This window comes from Xyrauchen texanus, chromosome 9 (assembly GCF_025860055.1).
Source record: "Xyrauchen texanus isolate HMW12.3.18 chromosome 9, RBS_HiC_50CHRs, whole genome shotgun sequence".
Classification (NCBI taxonomy): Eukaryota; Metazoa; Chordata; class Actinopteri; order Cypriniformes; family Catostomidae; genus Xyrauchen; species Xyrauchen texanus.
In genome coordinates this window covers 46,290,762-46,309,807 of record NC_068284.1, presented here as the reverse complement: position 1 = coordinate 46,309,807, position 19,046 = coordinate 46,290,762, and the positions used below count along the sequence as shown (strand labels likewise).

Here is a 19,046-nt window from a genome sequence, read left to right as displayed (position 1 = left end):
TGGCGAATGAGCAATCCTAATATGATGAAGATTTTACTGTTGAATATTAATGAGTTTGTGGGCCAACACGTATTATGAAGGTTACGTCAACTTGACCTTGTTAATATTCATGAGGTAAGCCTTTGCCATAGTATGATTGGTCGATTCGTGGCTGGTTTGTCGGATTCTGCGCTGGATTTCCGCAATACATCCAGTATGGCGAAGACTTACGACTATTTGTTTAAACTGCTGTTAATCGGAGATTCGGGCGTCGGGAAGACCTGCGTGTTGTTCAGATTTTCGGAGGATGCCTTTAACTCGACTTTCATTTCGACGATAGGTATTTATTTCTCAGTTTGTAAGGTGTTTGGGTTCGAATTGTTTAGAAAACGTCAGGTAGAGCTAACGGCTAAGCTAATGGTCTCTATCAGCTCTTGTTTTTATGTGTTGGCTTATATTTAGTTTTTTATCGTTGACAGTTTTACTGCTTTTTCGTCCACTTATTAGCAGTTTTATGTGCTGATATGGTGTCTATTTGAGGAAAGGTTTCGCTGTTTTAAAGCTTCTTTGCCAGCCGGTTGTGGTTAGCAGCTAGTTACTTTGACAGAATGACTCAGACAGTAAATAATGGAATTCTTTTTATTTTATTTTTAGAGACTTTTAAATATAAATGTAGCTTAAATCATCAGATGAACTGCAGTGTTAGGTGTATTCATTACTAAGTAATTAAATGACTTTTTCATTGAAAAAAGTAAAGTAAGGGATTACTCCGTTAGGGATTACATCAGTTACTTCTGATGTAATTGTATTAAATACCGTATAGCCTATAGAACAATTATATATAAAACAATGGTGAATTTTACACTGATGAACTGTTAGATATGCAATTAAAAGTAAAATATAAGTATGAGATCGTTTAGTTTTGCCTTACCTATTTCACCACTATTATATGTTATAAAAACTACATATTTCATATGATATAATAATATAATGCCTTTCTATTATTGAAACAGTTTTAAAATAAGATATTACCATTAAAAACAGTGCGATGGGTACCATAGGAGTCGCAAGTTCAAATCCATGGCGTGCTGAGTGACTCCATCCAGGTCTCCTAATTAATTTGGCCCGGTTGCTAGGGTGGAGTCATATGGGCTAACCTCCTTGTGGTCGTGATTAGTGATTCTCGCTCTCAATGGGGCATGTGGTAAATTGTGCATGGATTGCGGAGATTAGCATGAGCCTCCACATGCTGCGAGTCTCCGTGGTGTCATGCACAACGAGTCACGTGGTAAGATGCGCTGATTGACTGTCTCTGAAACGGAGGCAACTGAGACTTGTCCTCCGCCACCCGGAGTGAGGTGAGTAACCGCACCACCAAGAGGACCTAGTAAGCAGTGGGATTTGTGTATGCCAAATTGGGGAGAAAAAGGGGATAATAAAATGGTGCGATGGTGGTACCATGGTACAGTGGTGGTTTTCTATAGTACATAAATTGTTCTGAATGATAACCATATTCATACACCATGTACTCCAAGGTACCTTTAAAGAATAAATTGATCAAATAAAATAACCACTTACACCAACCCAAGGTAGGTTGGAGCCTAATAAGAAGTATAAAAGAGACACTTTATCATGTGTTGGTTTTTAGGCTAATAACTGTTTATGCGGTTGTATATTTTATTCTCTAGGTATCGATTTCAAGATCAGGACAATAGAACTAGATGGCAAGAAGATCAAGTTACAGATATGGTACGTTTCTAGCTCTCTTTCCTCCTGGTGTCATTCTCAACACTATTTGAACATTAGCTGCTTGCTGGAGTGGCACGGATGACCTCTTTTATGCAAGTACATGTGAGATTTGTTCTGAAGGAACCATTGTTTAGTGAAAGCATGACTGGTTTAATTCCTTTGCATATTAATGGTTGACCTTTGCCCTGGTCAGGAGAAGGTCGGCTTTCTTGGGTTCATCTTCCACTTTACCAGACACACTAACTTTATTACTGCAGTGGAAATGAGTCTCAAATGATCTTAAGATGGGCTTGTTTGATTTATTTGCAGGGACACAGCTGGACAGGAGCGTTTCAGAACCATCACAACGGCGTATTACAGAGGTGCAATGGTAAGAAGGCGCTGGAAATATTCACTCCATACTGTACAATGTTTCGTATAATGAACAAACAAGTTGGTCTTGGCAGTTGTATGAAGGTGTACTTGCGTGCTGGTTTACCTTTTAAGCTCTAAAGGTATTTTTAAAGATTTCCTGTTTCAGTGGATTACCCTAAATTAAAGGCTTATAACTCGAAAAAAAACTACAACAACGAGGGTATATCATTGTAAAGAAACTTTTCTTTAGAGAAAAAAATTACTTTTCTTTACAGAAAAGAGGTAAGTCCTCATTGTCACTATAATGTGGTTCTCGCTCTTACCGTACCTTCACACCAGAAGCGGCGTCAAAATTCGCTCTGGCTGCCCTGCCTTCAACGCTCGAGGACGCTCGTGGACGCTCTGACGTAGTTGAAATAGGCGGCAACGTTTGTTCAGAATGCTTTGTTTTGTGAACTATATTTAAAGGGGCCGCAATTTAAACATCCAGACATGTCGACCATTTACTTTTTGCCGACCTATCAAAAGTAGCGTATATCCTCATGAACTCTTTAAAATGTGAAAATAAGAAATCGATCGATGGCAGAAAGTAATTAAAATTATAGTTGTTTGTTATCAAAATAAAATACATTTGTAATAATAACTGTGGTCTTGGTTGTTTTATATCCCTGTAAGCAAACAGGGACAGATCATATATTACTGGGAAACCCGCCACGACAATAATTCGTTTCTCCTCCATTTTATCTTTGGAACGAATGTTTGGTGGGAACCAAAGTTTACACGGTTGTGTTCTCTAGACTTCGCTAGAGCGGAGCACTTCTATACTCTAATAGGTTGCCGCCGAACCGCGTCACAGCTCATTACCATAATGTTGACTGCACTTGAACTTTCATCTGACGCCCACACCGCCCAAGACTCGCCATGCCGCTTCTCGCCGCCGAGAGACGCTAGCTGTCATTGAAAATTAATGACTTCCGGTCAATTTGACGCTCTCGCCACCTTTGGTGTGAATGTACGGTTAGTGGGCGTGTGGCGAGTTGTGCGGGGATGCCACGGAGAATAGCGTGAAGCCTCCACATGCGCCAGGTCTCCATGGTAACGCTCTCAACAAGCCACGTGATAAGATGTGCGGATTGACGGACTCTGATGTGGAGGCAACTGAGATTCGTCCTCTGCCAAACGGATTGAGGCGAGTCACTATGCCACCACAAGGACTTGGAGCATATTGGGAATTGGGCATTCCAAATTGGGGAAAAAATAAAAAAAATTAATAAAAAAAAGTTATATATCTCTGGGTGTAAATTAGATGGCTCCAAAAAACTGCTTCTGTTTTGTTCCCATTCATGTCAACTGTAACCGAAAAAAAAAATGTTGATGCAACAAAGCAATCAAATGTTATTGTATTACAAAATGATTTATAGTAATGTACAAAAACATCTCCAAATATCCAAAAGCATCTCCAAACAAATAAAACAATAATTGCACATAAGAACTAATTACACATGCAAACACAACAGTGACTAATGGTTTGCATAGTACGCAGACATGATTTTAATAATGAGATTTCACAGAATGAGTGTCATTCTGTGCCATTTGAATCATTATTGTGCCTGTGTTATGCACTTGGCAACCTTTTCTGATTGCCATATTTGACATTCACCAATCACATGTCTCTCTCTGAACAAATATGGATGCTTTTTGCACTGATCTATCCCGATCCGGTTGGCTTTGCCTTCCATGATGCTGCATCATTTCCGATGACGTCATCGGATCCAGGAAAGCTAAAGTGTTTTTAGTCATGTAGCCAGATGCTGTGTGCACATTGTACATGTGGAGTATCTAATGATCTATGTATCCGATTACCTTGAGTGTGGGCTCATTTTAAAGATAATCTCGGAGTAATGGTATGTGATATTTTATGTTCTGTTTATTTGTCATGATGTTATAAGCGGAAATGTGCCATATATGCAACACCTGTTCACATGAAACATAAATGTCAAAGACATATACTTGGCTATTACACACTTAATTCTTTTCTGAGTAAAACAAATAGGCTGGTTGCATTCTACTCTTTGAGAGCTTTACAATAACATATGACACATGATTATTTGATCATTACTGATTACAATAATATTTACAGTGCAAAATGTTTAATAAATGATAAACGGAGCACTTCTGATTTGTCTGCAAACTCCAAAGCACGTGTTCAGTTTTGGTCATAATGCATGCATGCATTGGAATGTAGAGCTTCTAAGCTTTCAAACAATATCGATTTTGTGTTGGTCAAAACTGTAGTTATTAATATTTTGACAGATTTAGGGATGACGCTGTATATCATATATGATACTTTCTATGCTCTTTGTAACTGCAGACTTTGTGGAGTTTTGTTTCTGATTTGTTTTGTGGTCTGATTTCAGGGTATCATGCTGGTTTATGATATTACCAATGAGAAATCCTTTGACAACATCAAGAACTGGATCCGGAACATAGAGGAGGTGAGTGACTAAAATGCTCAGTTTATCTGATGGGTATAGGTCACTGTATAAATATGGCACATTATGTTCTACTGTATTATTTTATATATATATATATATATTTATTTATTTATTTAAAAAAAAATTTTTTACACAGCATGCATCAGCAGATGTAGAGAAAATGATTTTAGGGAACAAATGTGACATCAACGAGAAGAGGCAGGTGTCCAAAGACAGAGGGGAGAAGGTGAGTGGACCTGGTTTTTAATCGGCCAATTATTAACCAAATTAAAACCATCTACATATCGATTATAAGCATGAAAACACTGATATGAAAAACCAAAGGTTGAATTAGTAACACACTTTGTAAAACTTTAAATGCACAATCCAATGGCCACAATATGTAGAAGGGTTGACAGTCCTAATAACATGTAATATTTCATTATTTTATGTCTCGTTCTCATGTTAATGCGGAAATACGGACATGACAGTTGTGAAAGCTGCACTTACTTATAGGCTTCATGATGAGGGAAACCATCCAAAATGCTTTGAAACCAGCAGACTTTGACCTCTGATATATCAGTATGATATTCATTAAAGCTGCATGATTAATTGAATTAAGATTAAAATTGCAATATGGCCAAAAATTGTATCCGGTGCTTCAATCAGTTCATAAACAATGTTTTTATTTTAAGAAACTTTTTCATATCAATCATCATGTTATCATATTTTGTTTATTTTTTTGGTATCTTTAATTCATTAATAACACTCCTTAAAATGTTGGCCTGTCATGTGTTCAACAGATCCAATCCATGTTCAATGGAAATGATTTATTGTTAGAACAGTGTAACAGCGTGTGTACCTCTTTGTACATTTTTAAAGCAGAGTTCCAAAGTATAACTGTGGTCTGATGACAAAATAAGATAAGTGGCAAAATATCGGTATTGTTTTTTTTTTTGGTCAAAATCGCTCTTGTATCAAAAAAAGAATTCTAATCTGTGCAGTGGGAAGGAGAAAGACACCATCCCATTCCAAATATTTACCTTTTGTTGCTTAAAGCCTTAAAGGAACACATACATTTAGACTTTTTCTAGCTTCATTTACACAAAGTAACCCACAATATCAAAGTAAAAACAAAACAGCATCTGGTGACCCTATACCAACTGTAAATGGTGCAGATTATGATTTAATTCATGATCTATCTACAGTTGAAGTCAGAAGTTTACATACACTTAGGTTGAAGGTCATTAAAGCTTTTAACCACTCCATAAATGTAATATTAGCAAACTATAATTTTGGCAAGGCGTTTACGACACCTACTTTGTGGATGACACAAAAACAATCCAACAATTGTTTACAGACCGATTGTTTCACTTCTAATTGACTATATCACAATTCCAGTGGGTCAGAAGTTTACATACACTAAGTTAACTGTGTCTTTAAGCAGCTTGGAAAATTCCAGAAACTTATGTCAAGCCTTTTAGACAATTAGCTTCTGATTTGTCTAATTGCAGTCAATTGGAGGTGTACCTGTGGATGTATTTGATCTAATTTATTACATGGTGTCCCGATTAATTAATCGCATATACAAATATTTGCTGAGAAAGCCCCTCATATAACAATAATTCAATATATAATGATGAAATAATTATACATAGTTATATTTAAATATTAAAAACAATATATATATATTCAGATAATTAAAATGCATTGCATTCTTGTGACAGAAGAGTTAATCATTAATAAGATAAGATAATCATTAACAATACAATTAGAATATAATGTATTGTTTACTACCATGTTATTGATCATAAGTCAATCATTGGCACACAGTTCACAGCAATCCATTACACAAATGAATTTGTCAATCAGTTGGAGATGTTTACTTACTCTGGAGTAAACGGGTGGTACTACAAGTTTGCATTTCTCAGGAATCTTCCTTATTATGGTCCGGGGGCATTGCGATTAATCTCACTGAATTAACACGTTTGACAGCCCTAATTTTAAGGCCTACTTTCAAACTCAGTGCCTCTTTGTTGACATCACTGTAAAATCAAAGGAAATCACCCAAAACCTCAGAAAAATAATTGTGGACCTCCACAATTTCCAAACACCTGAAGGTGCCACGTTCATCTGTACAAATAATAGTACGCAAGTATAAACACCATGTGACCACACAGCCATCAAACCGCTCATGAAGGAGACTCATTCTGTCTCCTAGAGATGAACGTAGTTTGGTGCGAAAAGTGTAAATCAGTCCCAGAACAACAGCAAAGGACCTTGTGAAGATGCTGGAGGAAACAGGTAGACGAGTATCTAGATCCACAGCAAAACGAGTCCTATATCGACATAACCTGAAAGGCTGCTCGGCAAACAAGTGTGCAAGTATAAACACCATGTGACCACACAACCATCAAACCACTCATGAAGGAGACTCATTCTGTCTCCTAGAGATGAACGTAGTTTGGTGCAAAAGCAACTGCCATAAAAAAGCCTGACTGCAGTTTGTAAGTGCACATGGGGACAAAGATCTTGGAAATGTCCTCTGGTCTGATGAAACAAAAAGTGAGGAATGGGATGAGGCTTGCAAGCTGAAGAACACCATCCCAACCGTGAAGCATGGGGGTGCAGCATCATGTTGTGGGGGTGCTTTGCTGCAGGAGGGACTGGTGCACTTCACAAAATGGATGTAATCATGAGGAAGGAAAATGATGTGGATATAATGAAGTAACATCTCAAGACATCAGCCAGGAAGTTAAAGCTCGATCGCAAATGGGTCTTCCAAATGGACAATGACCCCGAGCATACCTCCAAAGTTGTGGCAAAATGGCTTAAGGGCAACAAAGTCAAGATATTGAAGTGACCATCACAAAGTCCTGACCTCAATCTGATTGATAATTTGTGGGCAGAAATGGAAAAGCATGTGCGAGCAAGGAGGCCTACAAACCTGACTCAGTTACTCCAGTTCTGTCTGGAGGAATGGGACACAATTCCAGCAACTTATTGTGAGAAGCTTGTGGAGGCTTCCCAAAATGTTTGACCCAATTTAAACAATTTTAATTCAATGCTACCAAATACTAACAAAGTGTGTGTAAACTTCTGACCCACTGGGAATGTGATGAATTGTGAAAAACTGAGTTTAAATGTATTTGGCTAAGATGTATGTAAACTTCTTGCTAAATCATCATGCTAGTATTTTCAAGATCCATTCTGCCTGTACCCATTTAGCTGGCGTTAGAATACGGCATCAAGTTCATGGAGACGAGTGCGAAGTCTAATATCAACGTCGAAAACGTAAGTGTCCTGCATACTCATTGTTTTCTTTTCCTATTGTATCTACAGCTCATAAAACATCTAAAGGTCTAATCTAGCCATAATGACACGTTTTCTGTTCCACCGACAGGCATTCTTAACGCTCGCCAGAGACATAAAAGCAAAGATGGACATGAAATTGGTACGCATTTTTGGAAGTAGATCGTAGGAATGTTCCGGTTTCAGTACAAGTTTGTGGCATAATGTTGAAACTTTGAACATTATGACTGTGTTTCTTCAGCAGGACATAAATTAAGATTTTTAGGAGAAGAGCTCTGTCAGGTCCTTATAATGGAAGTGCACGGGTGCCGGCACTCTGACGGTCCAAAAGTCACATTTAGGCAGCATAAATGTAATCCAAACGACTTGTATTGAACCTGGAATATTCCTTTTGATTATGTGTTCCAATCACATCCTCTATATTTGAATATTTTCAGTATTATCTTGAGATGTGGTATTGTAATGAGTATTTTTGTCTTCGCTCACACAGGAGGGTAACAATCCTCAGGGCAGCAATCATGGAGTGAAAATTACCACTGAACAGCAGAAAAAAAGCAGCTTCTTTCGCTGTGTGCTATTGTGAAGACCAAGGCCTTACTGTCCACCACTCGTGGGCTGGACATGACTGGACTGTGCTTTCCATCTTAGCACTGCTTACTTTATTTTATCCTCTCTTTCTAGCTCTCAAGCCTTTGGGCATTTGGAGTTCATGGCTCCTCAAAGCTTCTTCAATTGTCATGTTTGCGATTTATACCGTTTCCTCTCGTTTGGAAGTGCATTGGTTCTCCAGACCTGAGACGTCGCCTGAATACTTCCACCAGTATAAATGTCCACCTAAGGAAGACCCTATTACTCCATCTTCGTTTTTAGCGTTCTGTTTTGAACGCACCACTGCCAGAATCCATCCATTCCCTTCACAGTGACCTGGAAGTAGTGATTCTTTTTCTGAGTCCGACCGCTGAGCGTAAGCTGATGTATTAAGCCAGTTTGAGAGTTCTATGGAACATTCTTTATCATTCCATTTTATTTTCAACCCTTGTGCATTCTTTGACAATCACATGACCTTATTGTAGGTATAGCAATGTTATATCCCAATTATTAAAACAGACCTAGTTTTTTCCTTTTTTTAAAGTAGCTTTTTTTCAGTTCCAGCCCTCTTGACTCATCACAAAACTTTGCAATTAACATTTAAACTCTTGTACCGTGTCCTAACTAGATGCAATTTGAAAAGTTTCCAACGGCAAGCAATTATTTGTTCACACGGCGAAACGGCTGCACGACGTGACACAATCGCATCTAAGGTATTGGCAGTCCTAATAACATGTAATATAACATATTGGATGTTTAAATGTGCTGTAAGCGATTTCAGCTGTTTTACTTTCACAAGACTGAGCTGTTGAATTAGCCACGCCCCTTTCCCACAAAACCCTGCACTCTAAAGATACCAAAGGTGCTTTTTGAAGCTGACGTCGTGCAGAAAAGGTTGTTAAAAACAAAAGCAACAAAATAGCGCCCTCAAGTGATAACTGTTATGAACAACATGGCATAAAAATGGCATTAAGGCTCAATAATTCTCCATAACTACTGTACGACACTATGAAAACACGCAAAATGATTGACAGGTTGAAAGCATTTTTCTTTGGAGTCTAGAGCTGTCACAGAGACTAGTGAGATTTCTCACGCCCCTTTTTTTTCAGAAATATCAATCAGTTAGTAGTAAATATTTTGCATACCTTTCCAGGAAAAAAATCGCTTATAGCACCTTTAACGTACAGTAATGTGGGGTGTGATTTTGGACCATTAAGATTTCACTGTGGGCAGAGTTACCCAGTGTAACGGCACATAATTAGAAGCCAAACGATTATCAAAATGTCGCTCGCCTCAAATGGCGATCGATTTGGACCAAAACTTAGATGCACGTGGAAGAGCGAGCACTCAAAAATCGTATTTTTTGTCTATTTTCAAAATGTACACATTTTAATTGTATACCCAATTTCCATGCAACTTAATTGATTTGAATCAAATTACATTTATAAATGTATATTTACATATTATGATACAATTGCAATGTGTAAATCTTAAAACAAGGATTAAATATATTGTTAAGTGAGCTTATATTGCTTGTTGCTTTATTGCGTTGTACCAGGTTGGGACACGGTGTTGCGCAGTCTTGCATTTACGACATCGCGCAATCTAGTTTTCGCAGACATGGCTAATAACGTTTTCAAACCAAACGATCATTATAAACATGTGAAAAACATGCTTGTTTATTCATCACAACATGTTTACTGCCTCGATACAACTTACCTTGTTTTGCAAATCAAATTTTTTTTAAACATGCGCAAGAAGTTATTTCCAAATAGTTCACTCTTGCATGCAGTACAACGCTAGCGTTAGTTTAATTATTCCTTTATATAAATCCCAAACTCAGCATTTGCTTTATTACAACCAGATGACTTCAAACTTCCAAACTTCCCAAATAAAAGTGTTCTTTGATTTAACTTGAATTGCATTCAAATTAGTATAATTAAACTGACATTTTGCCCCTTTTAGGATGTGGAATTCCTGAGCTAGTAGTATTATTAACAAGTATGCACAACCAAAACAATGCAGGCCAGCCTAGAGAGGGCATCTGTGCAACCTAGACAGCAGAAAAAGCACCGCCCATGCAGAATTGCGTGCACTTTATCAGTATCCTATGTGTTGTGTATAGTTTGTGCCGAGTGATAGTTGTGCATCATAAAGACAGGTGATCTGACGAATTCATGTTTAATAAAGTTTATTGGAATATTCTTAATTTTAAAAATCATCTCCCTCCCCCTTCACCGGCAAAAGGAATATTTCTAGAGTTATATCTGTTCTCCTGACAGGAAGCCAAAGGTTATAGTTTTAGGTGATGCCTTGGCTGCAAATGATGCCGTTTTAAATAAGTAGACTACTTCCAGTTCATTTGTTTATATTGGTGATGTATTATTAAGTATCTGAATTGCAGACTTGCAGTATGTCTCTCAAAACCGGTTGAAGCAAGTTGATGTCGCCAACACCAACGGATTTGGTCCATATGACTAGGCTTATCTACCTGGGAAAGAAATCCACCATTCTTGAATTCCCACACAACTGAAATGGCAAAGTAGAGGTGTTGTGCTTAAAACAATTGCAAGAAATGTAATTTTATTGAGCTATTCTCAAAAGTATTTTTGGAAGTCTTTCATATTTGAAGTTTACCCATTTTGTGTATATGGGTTTGTGTTGGTGCAGTAGCGTACAACAGCAATAGGTCACAAAAAGCGGCCATTACTTTAGAGCGAAAGAACAACTCTTCCTCGTTGGCAATGCAACAGGACGAATCTCACAAAACCTGTTAAGAACATGTCCAAGTCGTATTTCACCCTAAAATCAATAGAAATATGATGTTTTATTTTGCATATAGAAAATGATTATATATTTGTTTGTTTTTGGACCTGTAAGATTTTGAACTTTTTTGACCATAAGCACATTTTCCTCTAAATTCCAATAGCTTTCTTATTACTGTAAAGGGGCAAAATGGTTGAAAATAAATAATAATGTATTTTTATATAAAGTGGTGTACTGCCTTTAGTTTTTGCAAATTCATTAAAATGGTGAAAATCGTTAGTTTTTTTTTTTTACTGTTATACGGTAAAAAAGACATTATATTACAGTAATGACAATCTAAAGAGAATCACCATTGAGAATTAGAATTTTAAATAAAAATCAAAAGAAACATTTTCAGATGCATTATGGTAAAGCGAACTTGCTTAAATGAGGGGTGCGTAATTGCCATTATTTATTTTTTACGGTTAAATATGATCTGGACATGTTTATTTGAGATTTACCCAAGAATATAAGCACAGTGTTTCAATATTTTACCAAGGAGGCAGAGACTCATCTGTTCTCTTCCTGCGGTATGACCCATTCAAATGGTCACACTCCTTGATTTATGTTTAAGACATTTTTTTGCAAGCTTAAAGTGATCGTTGTTCTTTCAATGGAACACAAAAGGACGTCTTTCACTTACAGCATTTGCAATATTTTCCATACCAAAAAATAAATGATAACTGAGATCATCGTTCCACCTAACATCTCCTTCCGTGATCCATGGAATAAATGAAACATACGGAACGTTTGGAACAACATGAGAGCGGGTCTTTATTTTTGGGTGTACTGTCCCTTTAAATGTTAACCTTGAAATGACTGTTTGCACCTTGTTCATTTTTGTCCAGAAGGAGATGATCGTTTGGGTTCATATTTGTCATATTCTCTGATATTTAGAGTTGGGAATGTGTCTGTTAAGTTGTCGCCCAGCTTCATTCATACTCCTCGCCGTTCTTTCCTTCCCTGATCTGATATTGTATACAATTTGCCATTTGTCTTAATAACTAATACTTGATCTTTCATTCTGGATCTATGCATCGTGAAGGTGATGCTGTCGACCACCACAAATGTGTTGCATTTGATTTCTTAATTTGCTCAATAGATGTTCCATTTGAATCCTGCGGATTGATGCATCTTTACCTGCGTTTAGCAGCCTGATGTTTAAAACGTGTTTGGCTGTGAAATCGGACCTCAGATGCAATAATTAATCTGGCCTTATAAGGACGGTTTAAGGGCAGTTTTGGATCAACTATCCCTTCAATGGGTGTCAAAGTGATGAAATGCAAAAACTACCAGAACAGAAAGCAAAACTTTTTTGATTTGATTTGATTTGATTTCTAGACAAACCAAGAGGAAAGAAATGTTTATGAAACTGGTGCTGCTTTCTGTCTTCATGTAGTGTTGATCTAAACTATTTCTGTCTCTTTACTTCCTGATTTAATATCGCTATGTCATCCATATCATTTACAGATTCATGTGTTAAAAGACCATGTTTTGTGAGGTAACTGGGCATATTGTAAATATCTGCTTAAATTGTACTGTACTTTCTAAAAACATTGAAAAACTGATCTACAGTTTGTGTAGATATCTGTACCTTTGATTTATTAAAATAAGATTCTTTTAAGAGATGCAGTTGTGTTTGTGTGCAATCTTAAAACTGGTGAATTATTCATTTTAAAGTGTTGATTTGATTTAATATCATGCACTGAAAATAGTAAGCCAAGTGAGTTTTTATCGCAAAAAAGCTGAACTTATTTAGGCACGTTAATGGCTTGTTTTTAAAATGAATTCATGTGCTTTTGTGAATTCATGTCACAATGTCTGCGCCAGACTTCTGAATTTGCAGAGAACTGGATCCTCTTGCATCAATGATTGAATGCAATCTTCTTCTCAGCATATCGTGTGGTCGAATCGGTCTGTTCAGTAGACAAACGTCCTGTTGTTATGTCCCAGAGCACTTGAGATGAACGTCATATCCTGATATGAAAGGTGCTGGAAGAGAGGAAGATTAATATTCTGGTTTAAAAACTACAGCATCTGTGATGTGGCATTTAACCTTCCTATTCAGCCAATCCATTCTGTCATCTGAACAACTGTTTGTACTGAAGCGGTTTAGAAATGGAGTTCGTGTTGGGGCACAGAGAGTATTTTTCACTAAGAGTTGATGGTGTGAGCAGTAGTGTAGACTAGGGCATACACTGGCATATGCCGTATGCCCACTTATCTTTCTTAGGATTTTGCGTCTACCCACCCCAAATAAGTGACGATGGGTATGGCCGCCAGAACAACAAATACTCTTGACACTGAACTTTTGGGTGAAGACACCTCTTGGTAAAATAAAAGAATAAAAATGCATATTTGGACCCATTTAAAGTGCTAATAAAAGATAAATCAAAAACATCCTTTCATTATCGTTTATAATTGTGCTTTTGGTTATTTGCAAGGTATTATAAGAGATTTAAAAAGTATGATTGTGGCACCCCTATGCATTGCATACTGTGTGTGTGTGTATGTATGTGTATATATATATATATATATATATATATATATATATATATATATATATATATATATATATATATATATAACAGGTACACCTGTACTGTTTGTTCAAAAATGACCTCAAACAGTAAAGCGGCCCCTCTTGATCACAATAGGAGGGATAAATGGCATTTAAAAGCATTATATTCATAATCTATACAGGAAAATGGGACGTAAACCACCCCCAAACAAATTATGAACAGAAGAACTGCTTATAATAATAATTCCGGTTACCTGAGGAAGTCTGGCGCTCTCACGATCATATGTTGGAAATCCTCTAAAGACAAACGACCGTCATTATCCAGATCAGCTTCATCAATGACCTTCTCACACACTATCCGCACTTCATCTTCTGTCAGTTCATTACGAGTCAGTTTATTCAACGTTTTCTCCAGATCTGATTTACAGATGAAGTCGTCATTGTTGAAGTCTAAAGGGAAGAGAGGTGAGCTCTGTATTGGCATCATTTATGCTATAGACCTTATTCACAGCAGTGCCATATTAGATTTTTGACCTGAATGAAAATGAGGCTGTGAGGAATAGACTTAATGTCGTTCTTCTTCAGTGGCAGGTACCATAGAAAGACTCATAGATCACATGGATTTTTACAGGTTTTCTGGAATTTATTGTCTACTGCAATTTCTTCAATTGAGCCCTTTATATGCACACCAATAAGCTTATAACTCCCCAAAATCAGCTTTGATAAAAACAATCTAACAAGAGATTTGAAATAATTGGAGATATATTCTGTTTTTGATGTCAAACCTTGTAGAGGCATGCGCACAACACTTGTGCACATTGGATAAGCCAGTAAGAATGCCGGTTAAGGTGTTTACATGCAACGTGAAACTGGGGTCATGGGCTTCCCGTATTGATTGGTTTATTCTTAAGCCATTTATGACCTTACACCGATAAAGGAACGCCATTTAACGTGTTTACAGAACCACACACGTCATATTAAGCATACCCGTGTAATAACATGCATGTAAATGCGCTCATTAAATAAAGTTGATATGTGACTTAATATATTGGATGAAATATAAAATTCCCAATTTTTTATATATATTATTAATTTTACTATTTTTTTTATTTTGAGTGGATTTAGCCATTTTTACCATATCCTGAAACTTCTAAAATGTAAAACTTTCCAATGTGTCCCTTTCCATCCTTTTCGTCTTTTGTAATTTCCATTTATTTATTTATTGTAATTTACCCTTTAACTAACAAAAGCCAGTTCTTTAATGACATCACCCTCCATGAAGTGTCATCATTTTTGGAGGGAAAACAGCAGCACAAACATCAGTAAGTATTAGCAATGGATTTGATTAATTCTTTCGTGTTTTGTGCATTTATATTATATATATATATATATATATATATATATATATATATATATATATATATATATATATATATATATAGCTTAATAATGGTAGAATATCTTGACCTGAGCATATTGCTGAAATTCCAATGTTATTTTTTGGCAAATTCATTTTTCGATTGATTTATTGTTTGTTTTTTCCAAGTTCAGAACGTGGTGTTTAATAATACTGTGCCCCTACAAAGAAAACTTCATTCATATGCATAATTTCATCATACCCTCTGGTTTAAAGATGGAAAGTCAGATTATTTTCCGTAAACTGGTTCTCATCGGTTATCAGTGGACATATCTGAGACTCCGAGTCTGAACTGTTTCTCAGTTCAGTGTACTGGTGACTCATCGGTTCTTCGGACATGTCCAAAAGATACAGTTCTCAGTTCAGTGTGTACTGTGTATTGGCTCACGAACTGTCAGAGACTCACGACTGTCAGTGTAATGTTGATGTGAATTTTTACGACCTGATAATCGCCGATAAAACATAAGAAGCTTTCATTTCATCCCCACACACTCCAAACCTCGGTATACGCATGCTCAGTTTCAGGCAGCAGCTCGAGATACTGTTCTCAGGTCAGTGTACTGTTGGAGTAACTCTAGCACCTATAAGAAGAAGAGTTGGCAAAAAGGATTATATATTCCAGGATATTGGCACATTTCGTGTGGGAGGGACTGTAAGGAACGTGAGTCTTTTTTGAGCAACTTGTTGACTCGAGCCGTGAACTGTTTCAGAAGATTCAGTCCGATTTGGTGAACTGGTTCATCCGGTTCACTAAAAAGAACCGGTTCAAAAGAACGATTTGTTCACGAACCGGACATCACTACTCTGATTAAAATCACTTATTTTAAAAGGTACCTCCCACTTTATTGAACATCTGATTTCTTGATACTCATTTGTCATTTAAGGTTCTGTTAGTTAATTTCTACATGAATGGGAACAAATGGTTCAGAAGGTGATTCAATACACAGGAAATGGCTTGCCTATGACAACCGTCAAGTTTAGCTGCCACTGAATAAATATATTTGACTACAGAAAGCAGCGACTGACCAATCAGAATCAAGATTTCCACACAGTCGTTGTAACAAGTAGAAGTTGACTTACCATAGATCTTAAAAGCATAGTAGGCCTTCAGGTCTCTGGGAGCCATTTCACTCAGTACCGAAAACATGTCCAAGAAGTCATCCAAAGTCATGTTACCTTCTCCATCTTCTGAGAAGACCTCAGCAATCCTTTGCCTAAATGGATTATCCTAAACAAACGATTACATTTTTTCTTCTAAGTATACAAATTGGCCCCCAATTTATTTGGACACCTCAGTCATACTTATAAATGTCATTAGACAACAAAACATCAAATCAAGTGTCATCTGAGCTTATCTTAGAACTTCACTTGTCTGAGCCATTTTGCTCAATTACATTTTATCAACTGGTGTCTTGGTCATTTTTAGTGGATGTATGTAGTCAGTGCCCCTCAAGTTCACACTGGTGTCCTATAGCTGCAGAGGAACCACAGTTGTGACCACTTTAGATAAAAGTAAAATAGTCTGGATTTAATTTAGTCATCTTAAATACACTTGTTTTTATCCTAAAACTGTTCTTTTGTGACAAACTCACCCAAGTGAATTCAACATTTCAGTGACTAATACTATACAAGCGCTTGATTAAACTACAGTAAGCTTTTGGTTCTCTTTGAGAATAAGGAGATCTGATGACGCTTATCAATTAGTATAAGATTCATAATTAATGAGGAACACAAAGATCTCTGTAGGGTAGGAGTGAGGTGCGGGGTACCTTCAGCTCGGGCATGCTGCCAATCAGCTCGTACGGCAGACGCACGTCAGGTTGGTTGGTGTAGTCCAGTGGGACGAGCTGCGGCGCTAAATCATGATACCGATGAAAGAGTCTGAAAAATCAAAGGAACGTTATTCAATAACACTTTATAATAACTTAAGTCATTAATAACCCTTATATAATGCTTAACAGATCAGAAGTGTATGTAGGCTTAAATCCAGAGGTGAATAATCTGAAACATTTATTTTAAGGCGTATACTATATATATATATATATATATATATATATATATATTCTAGGGTTTTGTGGGTGGCTGCTAGGGTGTTCTGAGTGATTTGGTATTTTATGGTTACACCATGGTACCATGATATATTCCATGGATCTGAATGAAGTGTTACCATGGTACAAAACATGGTTTTACCACTGTAACACAGTATTACAATGGTATATTTCCAAAAAGGACAGTATTACTGGCTTAAGTCCACAACATGGTATTACCATTGTATGTGTCCAAAATACATTGTATTACCATAGTATACACCGATCAGCCACAACATTACAACCACCTGCCTAATATTGTGTAGGTCGCCCTCGTGCCGCCAAAACAGCGCCAACCCGCATCTCAGAGCAGCATTCAGAGATGATATTCTTCTCACCACAATTGTACAGAGCGGTTATCTGAGTTACAGTAGACTTTATCAGTTTAAACCAGTCTGGCCATTCTCCATTGACCTCTCTCATCAACAAGACATTTCCATCCACAGAACTGCCACTCACTGGATGTTTTTGGTTTTTGACGCCATTCTGAGTAAATTGTAGAGACTGTTGTGTGTGAAAATCCCAGAAATACTCAAACCAGCCCGTCTGGCACCAACAATCATGCTATCCCAGTAATTTGGACCATGGCATGATTGTTGGTGCCAGACGGAAGACGGGCTGGATTGACTATTTCCAGATTCATCCACGTAAACCAAGCCATTATTTAAATTAAATATTATTTAATAAATAACAGCTAAATATCTTACCTCAAAATTTCTTTTCTGGTGAAATAGGTGCAGTCCTACAAAATAAGACAAGACAATACTTTACAAAACGACACGACAAACTGTATTCAACTTTAATCTCAAAACATAATGTTTAAAAATACCTGTTAATCGTGTGCAATTGTAAGAATATGTCTGTCATGCAACCTGAAATGTGGTTCATGTGGTATTTTATCTATATTAACTGGTTTTATTCAAGCCAAAAATATGACAATGATTACATTAGGCTAGTCCGATGTTAATGGGTCAAATGAGAGGAAATAGCTCTTTGCATAAATCATAAAAATAGGCTAAACATTTTTGGAGTGTAATCTCTCAATTAAGATGATCATAAAGATGCATGCATAAGAAGATGCTGTTTACAACAGATTTTCAACTAGAACTCTAACTTCCCAAAAGTATTGTCAATATGTCAATTACCCACATATTCATGAGCTATTTGGTACTTTTGTCCAAATGGATTCTGTAAAATGACTACAGACTCTCTGCACACCCTCAGTGTCTTCTTTAAAGTCTTCTTTAAATGTCTTCATTTAACAATACCACAACATCAAATGAGTAAGAGCAATGGCGTGTTTTTTAAATAGATGCTTGAAAAGATGCATGTGCAATGAATTATCAAACTTTTCTCAGTACACAGACCTGATACGCGTCCAGTTGTTGCGATGTAAAGATGGTCTGTTTGTTCCCCATTCCTGCAGTGCCATGACAAACTCCCACTGAACTGCAAGCGTATGCCAGTGGAAATTTCACATATGAAATACTGGCACAAAAGACAGCCGTGAGACATGGCAGATCAGGTATCAGCCAAAGCGTGTCCTTTAGTTCTCTGTTATAATAGCAGCATTTCATCATTTCACTGTCATGAATGGCGGCCTCTCTTGGACGTGAATGTGGTCTGTCGGTCAAGGGGAGTCACTGTGGGGACTTGGTGTGAGCGTCAGATTACTGATGATGGTACGCCAGAACATGTGCTGCTTTATAAGTAGATCTTTTAGCATTGGGTGGGAAATTATCTTTTAAAATATGAAACAA

The 19,046-nt window shown here is 37.0% G+C and overlaps 2 protein-coding genes across 3 annotated transcripts; one reads left to right on the top strand and one right to left on the bottom strand.

Annotated features, from left to right (window-relative positions):
- Window positions 1–172: 172 nt before the first annotated feature.
- rab8a (RAB8A, member RAS oncogene family) lies at window positions 173–12,265 on the top strand. Its single transcript, XM_052134270.1, has 8 exons — window positions 173–319; window positions 1,668–1,728; window positions 2,038–2,098; window positions 4,500–4,577; window positions 4,714–4,803; window positions 7,785–7,850; window positions 7,960–8,010; window positions 8,359–12,265. The coding sequence occupies exons 1-8, from the start codon at window positions 196–198 to the stop codon at window positions 8,449–8,451; spliced, it is 624 nt and encodes a 207-aa protein (XP_051990230.1). The 5' UTR covers window positions 173–195; the 3' UTR covers window positions 8,452–12,265.
- A 966-nt stretch (window positions 12,266–13,231) lies between these two features.
- cib3 (calcium and integrin binding family member 3) lies at window positions 13,232–18,801 on the bottom strand. 2 transcript variants are annotated; one of them, XM_052134272.1, is made up of 6 exons: window positions 18,654–18,801; window positions 17,994–18,028; window positions 16,969–17,080; window positions 16,280–16,427; window positions 14,037–14,232; window positions 13,232–13,253 (listed from the first exon to the last, which is right to left on the bottom strand). In XM_052134272.1, exons 1-6 carry the CDS (start codon window positions 18,702–18,704, stop codon window positions 13,232–13,234), a joined length of 564 nt encoding a protein of 187 aa, XP_051990232.1. In that variant the 5' UTR covers window positions 18,705–18,801. The 2 variants fall into 2 exon arrangements, with proteins under 2 accessions (XP_051990232.1, XP_051990233.1); XM_052134273.1 differs by lacking the exons at window positions 16,969–17,080; window positions 17,994–18,028 and having other exon boundaries at window positions 18,654–18,704.
- Window positions 18,802–19,046: the final 245 nt, after the last annotated feature.